Raw genomic sequence first — 21117 nt, 5'->3', positions numbered from 1 at the left:
GTACTAGCTTACTGTCACCTCTGGTTTAAAGGTAGGTGAATCCTGTTTATTTTATCACAGATCAACTAGATCAGTTTATGAACAGACAATGGTAAATACTATGAAATTCAGTAATTGAAAGGAGAGCTTTTATTCAATCACTGAAAACAAGCCACTTTAATTTTAAAATCTCTTTTTAACCCTCACTTCATTTAATGAGTGATCTCTGACAGGTAGTTAATTAAAATTGAGGACAGATCCTCAGTTATAAATCAGCATAGCTCTATTGAAGTCAGTAGAACTATGCTGATTTACATCAACTGAAGACCCAGTCCAAGGATCTTAAATTAAAAGGATTAGCTTGGTCAGCAATACCAAGAATATGGTGTTCAGGTATTCAGAGTTTAACGGAAGAAGCTAGTAATAAACGTCACGATCCAACAATATGTCAATACTGAAATAAAATTCATTTCAGTAATAAAGTTAACCTAAGCCTTGTCAGTATTTATGCAACACTGCATGCATCAACCGAAACTTTAGGGTTGGTGATGGAATCTTGCAGGGTTAAATTTTTCTTCCTGGCTTTTGGGTTCTTGCCGTTCCTTGCTGTGGGCTGCAGGTACTGCTGCTTTTTCTCTGAGCATCTCTCATTCTGTAATGCGTTTCTTTCTGCACTGTGTGTGTTTAGTCCTCTGGTGTGGAGTTAGCGTCTGTGTTGTAAATTGCAATGGATGTGAAGGCAATTTTTAACCACTTTCCCAAAGTTAACTTTCTCAAAGTTAACACATCTCTTAAGAGATGTTGTTAATCACTTCTTTACTGGTTTATCACCTTATGTGCTGGACTCAGTCGCTTCTTTGGCTCATGCCTATGTAATAGGATTAATCAGTTCATGTCAACATTTGTAATGCTGTGTCTTGATAAAAATAGCTTTTAAGATCTCTTTGAATACCTAACATTTGTCTTCAGTCCATTTTCTGAATGTCAGTTTAGTTCCAAAAATATTTGGGTACTTGAAGGGCTTTTTTGAATGAGTATAAGCATGTAGGTATAGAATCACAGCTGGTTTAAATCAGCATTACTGAGTTATTATTAGTCTAGTATTAAAATAGTCTCTCCAAAATGTAGCTTCTTATATGAAACCATCTTTCAGGACCATTTTTGCATCTTCTAAGTATGATGAGTTAGTTACATTAGAACAGTAATTAATTCCCATGTTAATATAAATATCTGTGTATTCAAGCATCTTCTGAAGTTTTCAATAACAAAAACTCTAAGGAGATGTAACATAAAATTTTTGGTACTGTGTTTTTAGCTAGAGTATGTCATTTTCTACTTTATAATTCCTTAATACTGTTTTAATGAGGAATGTGTGTTTTTAGAAATGAAACACTTGCAATCAAAAGAATAATTTACAAATCATCAAGGATAACACAAAGTAGTATAAGTATTATGGGATAAATAGAAAAGGTTTTCCGTTTTAGTTAAAGGTATGAGCTGACAGTAAACTTTAGTGCGCTTTTTCTTATCTTTAATATTCTGCTTGTGTGTTTCTTTTTTTTTAATTCTCATAAAAGTAAGGTTTTGCAAATTAATCAATGCTCAATATAAACTTTATGCTAGAATAAATCCAAAATAAGAGAAAGTATAATGTACATTTTAAATAGAGATTTGTCAATATAAGAGGAAGGGATGAGAGAGCTCAGTTATGTGATTAGATTGCTTGGTTGTTTGCTTGAGAGAACTGTTTGCTATGTATTTTTACTCCATTTAAAATGCTATTTTGGGTCAAACCCAGTTCTCTTTAAGAAAGTGAATTTGTCCGGGTGGCTGTTATTTTCTTTAAATAAGATTTGTGCCCAGACGGTGACGTGTTGACAGTACCTTCACATTTAAAAGGAGACGTGTCTGTTTTGCCCTGAATGAATTTTGGCCTCTTTAATAATTAGTTCTGAGTTTGCAATGAAATAAGCTATAGCAAACATTTTACAAAATACAAAGTTGTAATAAGTAAAACGTATGAATTACTCCTTCATAATACAATATAGAATAAAGAAATACTGAACACTTAGAAGACTAGCTAACTGTAATATTTTTACAGACATAGCTTTTATTTTACATCACAAAACTTTGACTAATGTTTGTTCTCGTATCACCTAAGGTAGAAGAGTTAAAACATGAGGCGGCCAGGGAAGAATTCCAAATAAACCTCTTATGCTGGTTATTTCTCATGCTAAAGAGAGATGCTATTCCTCCTTTGATAATTTAAGGGTTTGTGTCTATTAGGATTCATTCTGTGCTATATTGGTTTCATAATTTGATTATTGATTGTGTTTGTGCAATAATTTGGTCAGGTAAGTTATTAATACCAGTTTATACTGTTGTCAGTTCCTTGATTAATTCATCTGATCTCCATTATAACCTAAATTTGATTATTGCATTGTTTAGTGTCTTAGGCCTGGTCCACACTAAAAAGGGGGTTCGAATTAGGGTACGCAAATTCAGCTACGGGAATAGCGTAGCTGAATTCGAAGTACCCTAATTCGAACTACTCACCCGTCCAGACGCGGCGGGGTCGAACTCCGCGGCTCCCCTGTCGACTCCACCACCGCCGTTTGCAGTGGTGGAGTACCGGAGTCGACCGCGGCGCTTCCGGAGTTTGAACTATCGCGTCTAGATCAGACGCGATAGTTCGAACTCCGTGAAGTCGAACTCACCGCGTTGACCCGCGCGGTGAGTATGGACCTGCCCTTAGGGAAGTATACCAAATTAATTAGCTTTATATTTGCTTGTTTAATTTCTCAAAAAATTCATAAAAAGTAACCAAATTTTCTCTCAAGTGGCTGTGAGGTCCAAACAACCTATAAAGATATGAGGCCCACTGACACACTGCTGAATTAACCTCTATTACCACTACAATATAATGCACAAGAATATGTCTGATAGAGTTTATTTCGTAAAGCCTATGTTTTATGACATGTCATAGAACTAACCCAGGTAATATACATTTTTGTCATTTGCATCAATTTTGAAGATTTTTGTCATTGCATAACCTTTGCTAGGCTTCAGTAAACAAGTGTTTTGGAATGTTTACGTATTTTTTTTGCTGCTGCGTTATGTTGTCTAAGTACTTTCTTTTTCTTTCCCTTAGCCGAGCAAAAGATGTAACAATGGCAGCGAAGGTTCCAGTTAATTTCTTCTCCTCAAGATCTCCAGTCCTTGATCTTTTTCGGGGGCAACTGGACTATGCAGATTACATTCGCCAAGATTCTGAAGTTGTACTGTATTTTTTCTATGCCCCATGGTGTGGACAGTCCATTGCAGCAAGGGAAGAAATTGAACAAGTGGCAAGCAGATTGGCAGACCAGGTAATTCCAGTAAAGATGTTAATTAGAAAATGGCTTAGTTGGCCTTCACCCATTTCCAAACACTGCCTTTCTCTGAGCATCGCATGGGAAGTCAGTGGGACCTGGATGCTTATGTTTAGCCTGTCCTCTTAATTTTTAAATTAAAGGCAGAAAAGCCCTGATCTCCATTCTCTCACATATGTGTTTTTCCCATTTCTAGGAGGGGAACTGTGTGAATTTCAAAAAGTAGAATTTTCTCATTATTCCTGAAAGGGGCTGGGGTTGCCTTTGTGCAGAAGTGGCAGCTCCTAACCTCCGAAACGCTTGAATCCTATGGGATCCACTGGCGGGATAGGCATCCATATAGAGGTCCCTCTATCTTCACAGTGCTGCCCAGCTTCTGGATACTTCATGTCTACAGCTATCCTAAAACTCCTATCAGTGGATTTCATGCCACAGTATGAGAAATGAGTGCAAATTACTACAGACTTAGGGCTTTGTCTACACTAGTACTTTTGTTGGCAAAACTTTTGTTGGGATGTGAAAAAAACACCCCACTGGCCGACATACGTTTCACCAACAAAAACGCCGGTGTGGCTAGTGCTATGTTGGTGGGAGACGCTCTCTCGCAGACATAGCTACCGCCACTCGTTGTGGGTGGTTTAATTATGCCAGCAGGAGCGCTCTCTCCCGTCGGCATAGATTGACTACACAGAAGAGCTTACAGCAGCACTGCTGAAGTGGTACAGCTGTGCTGCTGTAAGGCCTGTAGTGTAGAACTGATAACTTTGGGCTCACGTGCTCCTTAATTTTGGGGGGGAAGGGTGACCGAGTGCTCTAGACTTTTTCTGAAGGGTTTTAATCCTGTGTGTGTGTGACTGAAACAATCTCCCAAGTGCATATTTTTCTAGAGGCAACCTCTGTGCCTTCAAGATGGTGGAGAGAGAGTGTGGTTCTCCTATCCCCTAGAGAAGTCACAAAGGAGGTTTCATTATGAGGAAAGGATTTTGGACATTTGTTTAATCTTTCAGCATACTAAGCCTTGAAAATTTGAGCTCCGAGGTGAATTTTTCCTGAAATGAATATCATATGAAAAGAAAGAAGTGGTTTAAAATGGAACATTGTTTAACCTTAACTATAGTGAACAGAACCAGGTAAACACGATGAGGGCCTGGTCAGCTTGACTGAAAACCAGCCAGTGATTGTGTTGGTTATCTGCAAAACACCTTTTAATATGTACTAATGTCTTCTTCCGTATGCTTCCCTTCCAGTTGAGTGCTGTTTCTTCTTCTTCTTCTTCTTTTTTTTTTTTTAAAGTTTAATTACTACCTTTCTACTCTGCTCAGAATGGTCTAGAAATGAGTCACCATTTCTAAATTTACTTAAACTGAAAACAATATCAATACCTAAAATCCAGTTCCTTCTTGCTTTGGATCATTCCCTTTCTGCCTTTCCAAACACTAAGAAATAGGTTTTTTTAAAGAGTATATTTCACCTTTTTGGAAACTTCAATTGGTGTGCCTCTGAATCAGTCAGGTTGTTTGACCAGTTATAGAAGTAAAAAACTAGCGCACAGCATTTTTCAGAAAAGAAACAGGAAATCACATACCACATCTGTCTTGGATTTTGGTAATTATGTTTGAAATTTTTATTTGATACAGTTAATTATTATTATTAATCATATTTATTGCAGTAGTGCTTAAAGACCAATAAAGAATGGCATAACGTACAAACACAGTGAACAGTCTTTGCCCTGAAGAGCTTACAATCTAACTCAGTGGACCCCAACATGGTGCCTGCGGGCGCCATGGCACCCGCCTAGTGCTCAGCAGGGGAAAGAAGGCTTCTCTGTCCCCAGCAGGCGCGGGGCTGTGGCTTTTTCCGGCCCCGTGCCTGCCAGGGACAGAGAACTCCAGGGCTGCAGGCTCAGGTGCTCTCTGTCCCCGACAGGTGCAGGGCCGCAGCTTCTCCCCAGCTTCAGAAGCCAGAGAGAAGCTGCAGCCCCACACCTGCCAGGGACAGAGAACTCCAGGGCTGCGGGTGCCGGTGCTCTCTGTCCCTGGCAGGCGCGGGCCCATGGCTTCTCTCTGGCTTCAAGAAGAGAAGCCGCGGCCCCGTGCCTGCCAGGCACAGAGAACTCTGGGGCTGCAGAGAAGCCGCGGCCCTGCGCCTGCCCGGCACAGAGAACTCCAGGGCTGCAGGCGCCGGTGTTCTCTGTCCCTGGCAGGCACGGGGCCCGCCTAGTGCCCAGCAGGGGAGAGATGCCAGGGCCCCCCGCCTGCTTGGGGACAGAGTACTCCGGGGTTGCAGGCTGCGCAGCTTCTCTCAGGCTTCTTGCTGCACTGCCCAGAACTGCCACCAAAAAAACCCCAAAAACAAAACCGCTCCGTCTCTGCAGAATGGACCAAATGCTGCCCCGTAGCATGTGCTGACACAGGCACCTGCTTGCTCTATTGGTGCCTGGAGCCGGCCCTGTATGTGAGTATTCTTCCTGCACTGATACTGCTGTTTTCTTGTGCTTTGCAATTTATTATTTTGCTCCAGAATGAGTGGTTCAAATAAGAGACAACGTACGTATTATTTCAACCCAGAGTGGGAAGAATATTAAATATGATGTTTTTCGTATTATTTAATGTACACATACAAAATAAGCCTTGAAAAATTGTTTGCACCTGCCACACTCTTCTGAAAACATGAATGTGCTACTGGCCACAAAAAGATTGGGGACCACTGATCTAACTAGACAAGACAAAGACAGAGTGGGAGAAGGGGTATAATGTTATGTCAGTTTCTTGATTTTTGTTTTTTATTTTTTATTTTATTTTTGTGTGTGTATGGATTTAGTTAGGAGAAGATAAGATAAATGGGAAGAAAAGTGAAGAGAGAGGGGATGTAGCAGGAAAGGTGGAGGGGAATAGAAAAGAGGGTGAGAGGGGCAGTTGTGGGGTGAACCTGAGATGAAGAGATTTTGGAGGGCAGGGGAGAAAGCAGGTTGTAGCAAACAGCTAATCGGCACAGGGTAGAGAAAGTCATGGTGATGTATTTTGTACCTTTGGTCTGTTCTGCAGGTGCTGTTTGTGGCAGTTAACTGCTGGTGGAACCAGGGGAAATGCAGGAAACAGAAACATTTCTTTTATTTTCCTGTGATATATTTGTACCATCGGAGGTAAGAGTTTCACAAATGTGATTTATCTGCATTTTAGATTGCTGGTAGACAGAACATCACAGAAATATCAAGAATGTGGTTTGTAATACAAGGGCTGCGGGCTGAAGTTCATCCCTGTGCAGAGGCCCAGTAGAAAACCTGTGAACTATTTACACCCCCACAGGCCCTGAATGGGATTTAAGTGACTCAGAGGCCTTGTGCAGCCCTTTGTACATGGCTGAATTTCACCTCTTGTGAATAGTCACTTAGCCTGTCCGTTGTTTTGTCCTTAGGCAAAATTCCCATTGACTTCAATGGGAGTTTGCCTCAGATGAGGATTCAAGAATTTGGACCTATATTATTTGTTTTATTTTTAATATTTCCTGCTTGCTTTGGGGGTGGGTAGCATCATTTGGTCTCAAGTCAGGAAAGTACTCCTACTGGGGACAGCGCTTATGTGCTTAACTCCCACTGAAGTCAGTGGGATTTAAGCATGTACTTAAAATTAAGCAGATGCTTAGGTCTTTTTCTGAATTGGGGCCTCTACCAATGTTAAGCTGTGAAAGTTTGGCATCCCTGGTGTCCCTTTACATCTTTTCTTTTTTTGATTTTTGTCTGAACTTGAAAATAAGGCACTGAGCACATTGCCTGACACTAGTCTCAGTGGAGGCAGGTGCTGTGCAGTCTCCCACATACATTTCTACCTGTGCACCTTAGTCCTGCACTGTGGCTCCCCGTCTTTTCCAGTCCATCATTTCTCCCTTGAGTAGTCAGCTAATCATGTAAACTGTGCAGCATTGTTTTATTTGCACATGTTTACTAATGCTTCAATTCTCAACTCATTTTATGTAGATGAGGGGAGAATGCTGAAACTTGCTGTCAGCTGAAATTCAGGGCTTATCTACATACACAGATATGTATATCTTAAAACAGTATAAGAACTCATTTAGTTAAATCAGTGCAAACTCTGAAGTTGACACACATCATTGATTTATCTCGAGTCTGTAAATTTATCAGTACAAACTAAATCAATATAAGCCAAGTTTAAATTGATATGAGGGTCCACGTAGAAAGTTGCACCAAAATAATGAAAGGTTTCAATTACAACTGATTTACTTATTTCCGCCAGGCCCAGCTTACTTGGCTACACTTTTAAATTTTGCAGGCAGCAGGCAGGTGAAAACACACCCTCTGCAGCTGCAAATTGCGCTAAAGCAAAGCCCCAGTGTATCAGCCCCCCAGCTGGCGCGCGGCCCCCCAGCTGTGTCCGTTATTCCCCAGGGAGCTGAGAGCGGACAGCGCTGGGGCTTTGTATTTACCATAGCCTCAGATAGTTACATGTTAAGCTCTAAAGCATATTTTCCCATGATTTGGATTAGTGTGGTCTTTGCGCTTAGGAGGGCGCTAAATCAATTAATGTAGCAGATTTTTGCTTAGACTCTTCATTTTATGTATAAATGTGCGTTTAAAAATAAAATTCCCAAACAAACAACACACACCACTTTACAGGTCATTATAAACTAGTGTGCTTGAAATGCTTATGCTGTGTGGATGGACTCCTTTACCTCTCCCAAGGTGTTGAACTTCTAAAATTGTATATTGTGCATGCAGAGTAATATTTTTCCATCACTTTTTCTGACCTATGCATTACATAATAATGTTCCCGTGTGTTGATATAATGTATGTTGCTAGCAATCCAAAGAGCTGTAATAATACCAGTTGACATGATCCAGTGGACTGCCTCTGGACCAATTCGATCTATATGAATACATGGTATCTTTTAATGCAGAGTAATATTTTTCTTATAATGTTATATATATTACATATTTATATGTGCAAAACTACATCAAGGTTCTAAGTGACTCCCACAGAGGGAATGCGAATGAGAGAGTTAAGACTACACTTTATGCTTTTAATTTAATTTTATGTACTACACCTAACTTTCTTTTGATTGATTTATTTCTTTGTGCAGTGTGGTGTTAAATCTAATCAGATAGCAGTTAACAGTTTCCCAGCTGTGAAAGCCTACTTCATTCTTGCATCATTCATGTGTGATGGAGTAGCAGTATTTGCACCTGTCTAGTTTAATTCTTTGTTGTTTTCTTTTTTAATCCTCAAGGATTTTTTAAATCTATATCTTTGCAGTTGTGTGTCTATTGAAGTGTATGGACAAAGCAGAACGGCCTATCGCTCCACATGCTAATTAGACCATTTTGTAATTTTTGCCTGTCTTTTTAATAAGACTCAGAGGTTCTTAATTCCCAGATCCTTACTATCACACACAATCATAGACTCTTTATCGGAGTCTCTGTTATTTCAGTAGGTAAATTCTTAATGGGTCTCCCTTCTAGTCCCTTAACACTGATACTGTATCAGTTACAGAAGTTACTCTTAATCAGCACTAGGAACATCCTCTGCTCTCTAGGGACAGAGCATGGTGTCTGTGTATTACTCTCAGCCTCTGCCATCGCAACCAGGGACTCCATTGTTAATTTAGTGGTCGCAGCTTAATCCTTCAAATCTTAATGTATTATTATTTTTTTGGTACTAGTTTTGGACCAATTGAATACAAAGGCCCTATGAGTGCTGTTTATATTGAAAAGTTTGTTCGCCGGGTGATGACACCACTACTCTACATCTCGTCTCGATCAAAATTACTAGATTTCCTCTCAAATTATGAGGTACTTGTCTCTCTTGTCTAGTTTTACCATTTGTGGTTCTGAAAGGGTTTGATTTGTTTCAGGATTAAATCTGACCTTCTCCAAATCAGTAGGTTCTTCCAGGGTCTCAGAAACCTGCAGTGCATCTCAAGTGTTTTTACAATTATAACACATGTGAAATGACAGACCAATAATACCAGTTCCTAATACACTGACTACATATTTCCTGCATTATACGAATTTCAGTGTTTCCCTAGTTTATGATTATTAATTTGTTTTATAGTAGTGTCTAGAGACCACAACCAAGAATGCGACTCCTCTGTATCAGGTGTTGTATAGTTTTTGCCCCAAAGGATTTACAGTTTAAGCTTGGAATGCAGTCAAAGGATGAATAATAGAATTAATGTTTAAAATAAAAGTCAAAGTAATATTACAAATTTCTAATAAATGAGAATATCAGTCAAGTAAAAGCTCACATTAAATCAAATGAATAACTGGCTTCTAGAGACAAACAAATTCGATAACCTGTATTTGTTTGTAGTGTAATGTCACACTTTTAATCCACATCAAGGGATGTTGCATTGTGTTTGACTAGCTTTCAGTTTCTGGTGTGTACTTACCACATTTGGGCACTGCCACAGTGTAGGTTGGTTTCCAAACACACGTTAAGATATGGTCCCTGCTTTGAAGAGTGTGCAATCTAAAAAGAGAGACAAATGAAGGCCAGGGAAAAGAGATACCACATGCAAGCAAAGTTGTCTGGGTGATGATTGGCATATGTCATTTTAGTTGCATTTTTTTGTTTCTGTATATGGAAAGATTGTGGAAGAGACGAGGATTGATAAATAGAGCATAGATTTGATGTGCATAGGAATAGGAGGAATGATGGACAGCAGGGAAGTCTGAGACTAAGTGTGGGGAGAAAGAGGAAAATGGAGATGGGAAAATAGCGAGTGGGATAGTTTAGATGGGGTGTGGAGCATTGTGGTCAGAAAGTAAGGTCCTAATGCAAAAGGGGTTTGGTCAGAGAGAAGCAAGAGCAAAAAACAGTCAACAAAATGTGAAATTTGACTAGTTCAAATGTGAAGTTTCCAATGAGGTCAGGGGGCGGAGGGGTAAGAAGTCCCTGCTAATGCTGCTGTTCCTCCTCTGAATTGCTCTGAAGTGCCTCTGACTAATGTGGAGCCCCCATATGTTTGTTGTGTGTGTGCTGCCACAAAATGGGAGCTGCTGAGCCCCCCTCTCTATTGCAGCTGCCACCCTAGTCTCTCTTGCTCCCAGCAGGATCCAGTCCTTGACTAATAAAAGGCTCCTTGTCCCTGCTGTCCATCCTTGTCTCAGCAGGCACTTGAGGCGTGGCTTAATCTTGTGGCCATGCTGCCTGTTTTCCCTCACTACCATTATGGTCTGTAGATTACAGTAAAAGTTAGGGCTACATTCTCTTCTCAGTCCATAGTGGAATGTCATAGGGAAGTTTTGCAGAGATCAGGGTAGTATGTGGCTTTTATGTAGTAAGTAAACTTTTAGTTATCATTATTTCTATTTGTTCAGTTCCTTATTGTCACATTTGGTACCACTGAGTGGGGAAAATGTACTCCCCTTTTAGGATTATGACTACTTCTGCCATTTGGTTATCTTCTTTCCCCATTCTCCTTTTTGCAGTTTCTTTCCCTTTTTCTTTGTGTGTTTCCTTTGGCCTTCCCTCTGTATTTTCTTCTGTGCAGCGACATTTTCCACACTATTTGGGTTTTGCTCCCACAGATGGTCAACAATGAAATGTTTAATGTGGACAGTAACATTTCACTGAGTTTTAGCACTTGTCTCAATGAAATTAATGGCTGATGGGGAGTCACAACTCTCATCCTCATTTTTCAAGTAGTCCATTGATTCAGGTGGACATCTGTTACACTTGATTCATGTTTGGAAGATTTTCTTCACAACCATGAGGGCAAGAGGTTTTTTTGTTTTTTTTTTAAATTAAATCTTAGATTATTAATATGCCTCTGGTTTCAAGTTTCAGATTTCAATACGATCAATAAGGATAAAATCCAATCAGAATTCCTTTAATCACATCAAGTAGTCTCTGAACAATTGAATGCCTTATCCCTTATTCAGGCCAGACTCTAACTGAAGTTAATAAAAAAAGATTGTCCTATGTAATGAATATGAGAACAGTCCCGAAGAGCTTGGAAGACCATGACATCAGTGTATATTGCACATACAATACGGGTTAGGGGGAGGAGAAGATAATGTGGACTAGTACTTTTAACAAGTAGATCTCCAAAATGACAAATTGTGAAAAGTGGTACCTCTTGTGCATACTTTCTTTTATATGGCCATTATGTCTGCGCAACTGTATAACATACCTTGCAAGATGTGATGATGTACTCTAGTTGGGTCTTGCTGTCTCTGAAAACAGTTCTCAAAGAGAAAGGTATGGATTAAAAGTGGATCAGTGATGCATGGAAGTGTGTGTGTGTGTGTGTGTGTGTGTATTTTTTTTTTCTGGGAAAGATAGTTTTGCCAGAGTCACTTACATCTACAAAAGGAATTAAATTTAGAGTTCAACCTACCCTCTTTCCTTAACTCACTCTGTTGTACTTAGGCCTTTCAGGGGAATGCCAAAAGGTTGGACGCAGCTATATATATTGTCTGTTCAGTGTTGCAATACTTCTTTTTCTCGCTCCTATGGGGTGAGTTTGTGATTGCTTGAGGATTGCTTTTTTTTGTTTGTTTTTTGCGGAATTTCCTTGTTTTATTAATTTAAATCCAACTTTTTATACATTTAATTTATTGTAGTCATGTGGTTTAACACAGTGGCTCTCAATCTTTACAGACTACTATACTCCTTCTAGGAATCTGATTTGCCTTGCGTACACCCAAGTGTCATCTCACTTAAAAACTACTTGCTTACAAAATCAGACATAAAAATATAAAAGTGTCACCGCACACTATTACTGAAAAATTGCTTACTTTCTCATTTTACCATATAATTATAAAATAAATCCACTGGAATATAAATACAGTACTTACATTTCAACGTATAGTATATAGAGCAGTATAAACAAGTCATTGTCTGTATGAAAATTCAGTTTGTGTTGACTTCACTAGTGCTTTTTATATAGCCTGTTGTAAAATGAGGCAAATATCTAGATGAGTTGATGTACCCCAGAAGATCTCTGTTTACCCTCAAGAGTATGTGTACCTCTGGTTGAGAACCACTGGTTTACCATATCTCATCTAATATTAAGGACAGGAAGACTTCATGATTTAACAGTCTTTACAATGTAGTAGCATCAGAAATGGATAGAGATTGTGAGTTGAGCCAGTGCTAATGTAACCCACACACCACCTGGGTGTGATGTTCTGTCCCATCTAGTGACACCAAGACCACTTAGAGAGAGTTAAATGAGTCTGCTCTACAGCCTTAGCTCATGCAGTAGAGGCTCATGCACTAAGTTCCAAAGGCCCCATGGTCAATCCCGCCCGACGACCAGGGTCTGTTGGCGTTACAAGTGGGGGCTCATCTGGGATCTGAAACTCGGGACGCGCTTCCTCAGCTAGGGGAAGTATGTAACCCACACACCTCCTGGGTGTGATGTTCTGTCCCATCTGGTGGCACCAAGACCACTTAAAGAGAGAAAACGAGTCTGTTACACTAGCTGGTGTGCATGCATACTAGCAAGAGCTTTCCTTTTTTTTCCTCTGAGACATCTTCCTTTTTGGTTAATGAAAGTGATGTAGTACATTCTTGAGGACTGATGTCACAACTATATAACTAGCAGTTTTTCACAAATATACATCATGAGATATTAAATATATTTAAAGTGAAGCGAACCTGTCAGTAGTATATATTACAAAGGTACATAAAGCAGTTGCATTTCTTTCATGCAAACATGTAATTTCATACCTACTTGACTGATTAAGAAGTGTATCTCCGTATGTGATGTTTGATTCTTCTTTTGCTTTTTGGGGTTACAACTGGCAAACTTTGCCTTCTAGGTGAGGGAATCCAACATCCTCTTAAGAATACCTCTAAATTGGTAAGGTCTGATAAACATATGTAATAATCTTTCTAGAAACAAAATGGGCACTTGAGTTCTAGGATACTGATAGATGCTCTTAAAATTGGGCTGTATTTAAAAAATCACTTATTCTATTGAGATAACATTTGTGATCGTTTCCCTGAAACATAAAAGCAGCCTCAGGTGGCCATTGCTTATATCAAAATGCAAGGTTGTACCAAATGTGCTCCAAAGTTCAGACAAATACAGTTGTCAAATAATTTAGGTGGAGAGCAATTTTCTGTTTTGCAATCTGGTATGTATAAGAAAGAAGTTGTATGCTACAAGATTGATTTCTGGGGAAGGATCTTCAGCTGGATGAGTTGAAATTGTATTTTGAAGAACGTTATATCTTCAAAACAAAGCATGATGCAACTTGAAACACGAGGCAAACAAGTTTCAGAGTGGTAGCCGTATTAGTCAGTATCAGCAAAAAGAACAAGGAGTACTTGTGGCACCTTACGCAGGAGTCCCCAACGCGGTGCCCGTGGGTGCCATGGCGCCCGCGGGGGCATCTAAATGCACCCGCGTCCTGGCCAGCGGTCGAGCATCCAGAAATTCGGTGGCATTTCGGCAGATGCTTGACTGCCACCACGGTCCTTCGTCTGACGCCTGCCAGATGAAAAGGTTGGGGACCACTGCCTTGGAGACTAAAAAATCTTTTGAGCATAAGCTTTTGTGGGCTAAAGCCCACTTCATCAGATGCATACAGTGGAAAATACAGTAGGAAGATATATATGCATCTGATGAAGTAGGCTTTAGCTCATGAAAGCTTATGATCAAATAAATTTGTTAGTCTCTAAGATGCCCCAAGTACTCCTTGTTCTTCAAGCAAACAAAGACGTTTGGATTACTTCTGATTCGTGGCACCAGGAGATGTCATGAGGAAGAGCCCAAAGCCTGAGAAGAACAGTGAATAGGAGGAGGGTGTATAGGGTGTGTAGGTCCCATATTGTTTAAGGGATTATACATCAGCAAATAAGGCCCTCATCTTGTAAAGGGATTGCTAAAAGCAGATCCACATATTGACATGAATTCCTTTGCAGAATCTAACTTTGTAATTTATGGGTTGGTCTAAATGGCAGCCAATGCCAGACATGCAAGCTGGGCATAAGATATTTTCTAATGGTCACCTCTGGTAGCAGACATGCTGTGACATTCTGCACTGGCTATAAGACATAGGTTTGCATGTGACAGCCCAGAATAGGGGGAATTGCAGTAGTTAAACTGAAATGACAAAGCCTTGGGTGGCATTGGTGAGACTGAACTTCTGTGGCAAATTCTTTTCTTCTGTTCTGACAGATTTGTTAGTTGCACTTTGTGAAGGATTATTTTCCTTTTAAAAGGACAAACTGCTGTTTTTGAGCTCCAGTTATTGTGTACACAAAGATTCTTATTTGTCTTTCTCTTTTTTTGAACATTTTATTTACAGCTTTATGCAGTAAAAATGATAATGCCACAGTGAGAAATGTACATTGATTTTAGCAGACCTAGTCTCTATAAATGAATGGGGATATTCTTTTAACTTTTAAAAGGTGATTTATCTTGACTTTTGATTGTGATGACTGAAAAATATTTAAAGAGTTTTTATTTAAAAAGCTTTTTCCCCCTTCTCTCTTTTTAAAATTTTTTTAGGGCTAATATCGTTCTAGACGTTTATATTCATGCCTAGCAGTGTTGCTTTGTGGTTTGAGCAAAGAAGTGATTGTCAGGAGTTACTGACTTCTATTCCTGTTTCTGCCCCTGATTTGCTGTGTGACCCTGAGCAACTCTTTTCCTCAATTCTGTCATTTTGAAATAAATAGTAATTTTTACCTACCTCCTTATGGCTTCTGGGATTTAATTAATATATGTAAGGTGCTTTGATATTCTCCAATGGAAGAAGCTGTAGAAATACAAAGTATTCTTTTTAAAATAATAATATTCAACAGTTAAACATCATTTATATTTTCAGTGCACATTCAAACTCTTTTTCTCTCCCACTTTCAAAACTCTTCTATGTCCTTGCAAAGTCAGCAACGTTTGTTTTACATCTGGCACATTCTCACGTTTTGTTTTTATAGGCCAGTCTCTTATATCAGAGAAAACAAATCCTTGTTGGTTCCAGTGTAAAGGGGACTAAAAAATAAGTCTACTTTGTCTTCCTGCCCTCACTCATTTATGGCTAAATGAATGTTCTCCAAGCACTATGTCAGCTGTCCCGTGACTCCTGCCGGTACTAAGGACAACTGTATTATGGTAAAGAAGAGGAAGAGGGGGAAATATCAGCCACCTCCAGAAGTCAGAGCACCAGTGAGATTGAAGCTGCCAGCCACAAGTGGGAGAGGCAAGAGTAGAGAAGAAGGGAATTGGGCAGCTGTGCCATAAGTTTAGGTAGTGAGGAGAGAAAAGGACCCAATGGCTGGGCAGCATTTGCAGTAGAGAGGAAACCCAGAACACACAGAAATGTCCAGGAAAGCAGAGGGTGAGAGAGGAACAGATCAATTAGGAGGGGAAGATGGGTTTAAAAACAAAAGCAGACAGTGTGATTCAAATTTTGCCACATTAAAAAGCAGTAAATATATATATAATTATTTTTCTAAAATTGCTTTTCCATGTAAGCCCAGGGACAATGTGCAGCTGTGAATGGGAGAGGATGTGGTCCCTGAAATAATTTCTGAATTATGATGTTGTTCACTGTGAAAAAGTTGGAGAATCTCTGTCCTGAGGCATAGGTGTTTTGGATTGGAGAACAGGAAACATGAGCAGATTTCTATGGACTTCCTCTCCAACAGTGCACTATTTTTTTGGCTAGCCTCTGATGTTGACCCTCATCTTTTACATGCTAAAATGATAATATCTTATAAGAAGAAGAAACCAAATATTTACCATGACTGATCAGCAGTCATTTTGATTTCCAGCGTTTTATAGATAAAACAAAACCCTACAGTGTGTACATTGTGATTTCGTGTGTTTGGACCAGGGGAGAGGTCTGTGAAAAGACAGTTTGCTGTGAATTATTCTTGTAGTCATTTCACTGATCTTATTTTTGGGATTCTTTGTTTATGAGAGACATAGGAAAATCTCAGAATACCATTTGGTTTCTTAGAATGTTTAAACTATTTCTGAGCAGAATACTTCTATTTTTTCTTATTGTGTCAGGGGACACATTTTGTATGGGACTGAAGTGATATATTTGGGGGAATTAGCAATTCACATTTACAAGTATCCCTATTCTTCCTCTTCATTTATGCAGACAAAAAGTACATCAGAAGTGATATTCTTCAAAATTAAATGTACAAAACATTTTTGATCATGTCAGAAAGGATGTAGAGAATTTTGATCAACATTTGACTTCATTTTGACATCTTATTTATCTGTTTCTATTTCTTAGAATTATTGATGAGTAGAATGTTTCAAATCCTGTAACCTATATGAAATTTAAGATGAAAATAGTAAATTGATGGGAAAGTGACACAGTACTGTATAACAAAAATAGATTAGTAAAGATATTAATAGACTGAAAAGCTATACTTACTGCCACAAGAGGGCCACAAACCCTGTGATAAAATACTTGGTTGAAAATGTATTATTTTCTTGATTTGAAAGTGCTGATTCTTCTCTCCTTAACACTAGTATAGAACTCTATTGAAGGCAGCAGTGGATGTACACCGTTGTAAAAATGGTATGAGATCAGAATTGGAATTGCTTGAGAGATGCAGGAAAAATTGCAGAATAGTACTTGGGGTTTTAAACAACTGCCCCCCCCCTTCCAAAAAAGATTTAAATTACTTCAGAAGTAAGATTTACTGCTTCTAAGAAAGCTCTGGGTCTGTGTCCAGATTGCCTGTGTTTTTTGAATTAGAACATCTAACAGTTATTTTTACAAAATGTTAATCTCTGACACAGTTCTTCAGCTGTTTAACCAGATTATTCAGGAGCAACATCCTCCATCTGAGGTGCTTAAGCAGCAGACTTTTTCCTTCAGTAGTGTCACATGAGAGGCCTAACTGGCCTAAGAAGAGTAAACAAAAGACACAAAGGTGCACAGCATGCTTGCCCTCCCCACATCTAAGGGAGACCTAGCTGGAAGGAGCTCTTCATAACACCAGCTCCCCCTTTTGCTCTAGCTCTGGGAAAATACCTCCTGATCAGTGCAAATTGAATGGGTCATTTGTTCACCAGCTGCTTAGGAAGCTGGCTCCCATCTCTGCTACAGCAGTGCCCAGCTTGAGAGCAGTGGTAAGGGAACAGTCTCCATCGTAGCCTGTGTCTGTCTAGGGAAAATTGAACTATCCACTTCAGGAATTAGTCAGAATTCTCTCTCCTTTTCCTTTCTGCCAGGCTAGGTCAGTAGCAGGGAGATGTTCCCACCGGAGTACTCAGCTGGCTGTACACACAGAAAAGTAGACAGCCTTCATTTCTGTGATGCTACCTCACCTCAGTCCTCAGTTCCTTCCTTAACTTTTAAGAGCCTTAGCTGATATAGGACATATAGTGCTTATCATTGGTGATTCTGGGCCCAAAAGATAAGTTTCCTCTTTAAAGTGTTCCTCTCCTTAAGAACAGTGAGGAGTCTGGTGGCACCATAAAGACTACAAGATTTATTTGGGCATAAGGTTTCATGGGTAAAAAACCCCACTTCTTCAGATGCATTGAGTGAAAATTACAGTGGGGGTTTTTACCCACGAAAGCTTATGCCCAAATAAATCTGTTAGTCTTTAAGATGCCACCGGAGTCCTCATTGTTTTTGTGGATACAGACTGACACAGCTACCCCCTGATACTCCTCTCCTTAAGATGCACCACACTTCTCCTGAGGGTGCTCCTGGACAGTGTTTAGGAACTTCCATCTGAATGGACAAAACAGTGCTTGCTCTCTCTCTTCCCATCCCCCTAATACTGCCACCTATCCCTGGTTCTTACTTCAGGCCTTAAGAAGAAGGATAAATTCAGCCAGAGTGGTGCTAAATGACTTTGCATATGTCTACACTTCGACCTGGGACAGCTCAAGGGACATATGCACACTAGCTCTGATCATGCTAGTGTGCTAAAAATAGAGTGTAGCTATGGCAGTATGAGGGGTTAGCGGCCCTGAGTACCTGCCTAGCACCTTGGATGGTAAGTACTTGGGGTGGCTAAGCCCCTGGCGCCACTATGGCTACCCTCTATTTTTAGCATGCTAGCTCGATCAGAGCTAGTGTGGGTATGTCCGCTCAGGATGGGAATCTGACCCTGGAGCTCGAAATGTACACACATCTTTTTATTTTACTAGTCCCAGAAAAGTGAGGTAATCCCTGGTGACTCTGTCTCCCTTTCTCAAGAAGGGAGAAAGAAAGCATCCTTCATCAGACAGCAGTATAGATCCTGTCACTGCTCTAGTGCTGAAGAGAAAAGACCAAGACCATGGAGACATACTTCTTCCTCCTAATGAGATTGGGGGCAGATGGGTGTAAAATAGTCCAAGCAGCAGGACAAAACCAGATTGGAAAAAATCCAGAAGCCCTGAAACAGTCTTCATTCCCCAGTTCTTCCTCATTCACAGAAGAAGGGGAACTTTCAGAATCAGAACCAGCCAGTTTCAGAAGAGAGAGAGAAATCAAGAGAGTTCCAAAGCGAACTGTCCATTTTACACTACACTAAAAAGAGAACTGAGAGCCTGGGGTAATTCAACCTCTCAAAAAACCCAGAAGAACAAATCTAGTAAAATAAGGCAAAATGAAGAGAAACCATTTCCCAGTATCTTCTAAGTAGCAGCTGTGTATCCCCCTTCATTTGACCCTCCCCAGAATCAGTGAGTGTGTAGTCCATGAATCCCAGAAGTGACAGAGATCCAGAACTTTTACACACTTCAAAAGAATGTCAGACTTCATCTTTCTTCCCAAAGTGGAAGCAGTGTGGCTTCTTTTGTTTAAAGATACAGCTATACCTCTAGGTAACTTCCTTTGTCAAACTATTGGAAAAAGGCTGGAAGCTAGTTTAAGGTTTTGTTTTGAAGCCTCCTTTGTGCCTCTTTGAATATCTGTAGCTTCTGGCTACTTTTCCAGAACCATTCTTGTCTTGATGGAGGTTGTAGTTTGTTGGTAATATCTCACAATCAGTTGCTATGGAGGATCGCAAACTTCATGTAGAAAATAAAGGTAGAACATATTTTAGTAAAACTGTGATGATATTTTATAATTAATTTATCATGCAGAGACAAGAAAATCAAAGCCGCCTTACGAAGTATCTCACTGGTTGCTTCTCTTGCAGTGGATGCTTCTCTCAACTGCTTACATTTCATAGTTCCATGGTGGGCAATATTATAGTAAGTTGAAATATGTGGCTGGGCTCTTAAAATATATCTTTTTTGAGATGGGGCAACCAGAACTGCATGCAGTATTCAAGGTGTGCGTGTACCGTGGATTTATGTAGTGGCATTATGATATTTTCTGTCTTTTATTATCTATCCCTTTCCTGATGGTTCCTAACACTGTTAGCTTTTTGGCTGCTGCTGCTGCACATTGGGCAGGTGTTTTCAGAAAACTATCCACAATGACTCTGAGATCTTTTAGCTAATTTAGACCCCATCATTTTGTATGTATCATTGGGATTGTGTTTTCCAATGTGCATTACTTTGCATTTATCAACACTGAATTTCATCTGCCATTTTCTTACCCAGTCATTCGGTTTTGTGAGACCCCTTTGTAACTCTTCACAGTTTGCTTTTCCAGTCATGGGCCTTGTTTGAGTAGAGTCAGGCATGCCAAGTTGTCTAGTGTGGGGTTGTATGCTTGTGTGAGAGAGGGAGAGTATGTGTGATTTGGACAGACGTCTGTGTATTTGGGACTTGGACAAGACTACTGAACTCATTTTCAGCTGTACTTGAATTTGAAATGTGACAAATTTATTTCACTAGGAAAAGTGAATGCAGAGAAATCTTCTTGCATCATAGGACAGTGAACACTTACATCACACACTTTCAACAAATAAAATTCAGTATTTCATGTTAATCTTAGCAAGTTGCATTTAGTGTTCATTTTTAAAAGGTAGCTTTTAAACCTACTTTCTAGCTCTTTGTCCAGATAGCAGTGCAGTTATCAAGAAAATGAAGTGTGAATAAGAGTCCAACACCTGAGCTCCAGCTCTAGGACAGTTCCTCCTGATCAGTGCAAGTTGAGTGTATGATGAATTACTTGTTTTATCTGCAAATGCAAATATAAATGGTTCAAGGAAGTCTGGCTTACATTCTGATCTGTCTGCTCAAGTATCTAAGTTCTAAGAATCACTGTTGTACCCCTACACTATTATCACATCTTGAAAGTCTACAAACCAATTCAAGTCTCATTCATGTAAAATATCCCTAAGTAATTTTTTTAAATTGTATATTCATCTCAGTAAAATTCAGGGTTTATCAACCCATTCTCGATGGACAAAAAATTTTGTATCTCTTTCTAGAGATCACAGATCCTTTAAATCTCAAATTACCTGGTTGCCCAGGCCAACAAAATAGTATATTTTCTTTTTGTGGAAATGCAAATAGGATCTGGGTTTCTCCCCTTTGTTTTTGTGAAATCAGTCTCTCAGTGATTTCTCTTGCAAGAATCTCATATGACTGATAGCTTCCCAGTGTGATGTAGACTGGCAGTCATGCAGAGGCTTCAGATATAGATGTGAAACATGCACAGTATAGTAAAAACTTAAAGAAAGCCAAGTATTTTTTGTTGAAAATGGGTTACAGTTGACTTCATTGTACAATGACATATTAAATCCCAAATCTCAGTTTCAAAAGAACCCAGTATGGTGCTATGTAGAAAATCAAGTATTCCATCAACATGGTGGTGCTGAAGCTTGACTCCTGCAATTATTTTAAATTATTACCATTTGCTTAGAGAATAATGTAACAACTAACATGGGAAATATATAGCTGTGAAATTATAATGTTTCTACAGATATACAGATTTG

At 39.5% G+C, this 21117-nt stretch overlaps 1 protein-coding gene across 3 annotated transcripts in view; it reads left to right on the top strand.

Moving 5' to 3' along the window:
- TXNDC11 (thioredoxin domain containing 11) overlaps positions 1-21117 on the top strand; it is a 105355-nt gene that overhangs the window by 8069 nt on the left and 76169 nt on the right. For 2 of the 3 annotated variants that reach the window (XM_039492917.1, XM_039492918.1), the window contains exons 2-4: positions 3131-3347; positions 6395-6492; positions 9023-9152. In XM_039492917.1, the coding sequence (XP_039348851.1) occupies positions 3131-3347; positions 6395-6492; positions 9023-9152 (445 nt within the window). Of the gene's footprint in view, positions 1-3130; positions 3348-6394; positions 6493-9022; positions 9153-21117 lie in introns of those variants that run through there. The other variant, XM_039492919.1, reaches the window with a different exon arrangement.

The sequence above is a fragment of the Mauremys reevesii genome, linkage group 10, assembly GCF_016161935.1.
Source record: "Mauremys reevesii isolate NIE-2019 linkage group 10, ASM1616193v1, whole genome shotgun sequence".
NCBI lineage: Eukaryota > Metazoa > Chordata > Testudines > Geoemydidae > Mauremys > Mauremys reevesii.
Note: the sequence above shows the minus strand (reverse complement) of the source record. Positions and strands in the feature narration are given on the sequence as shown.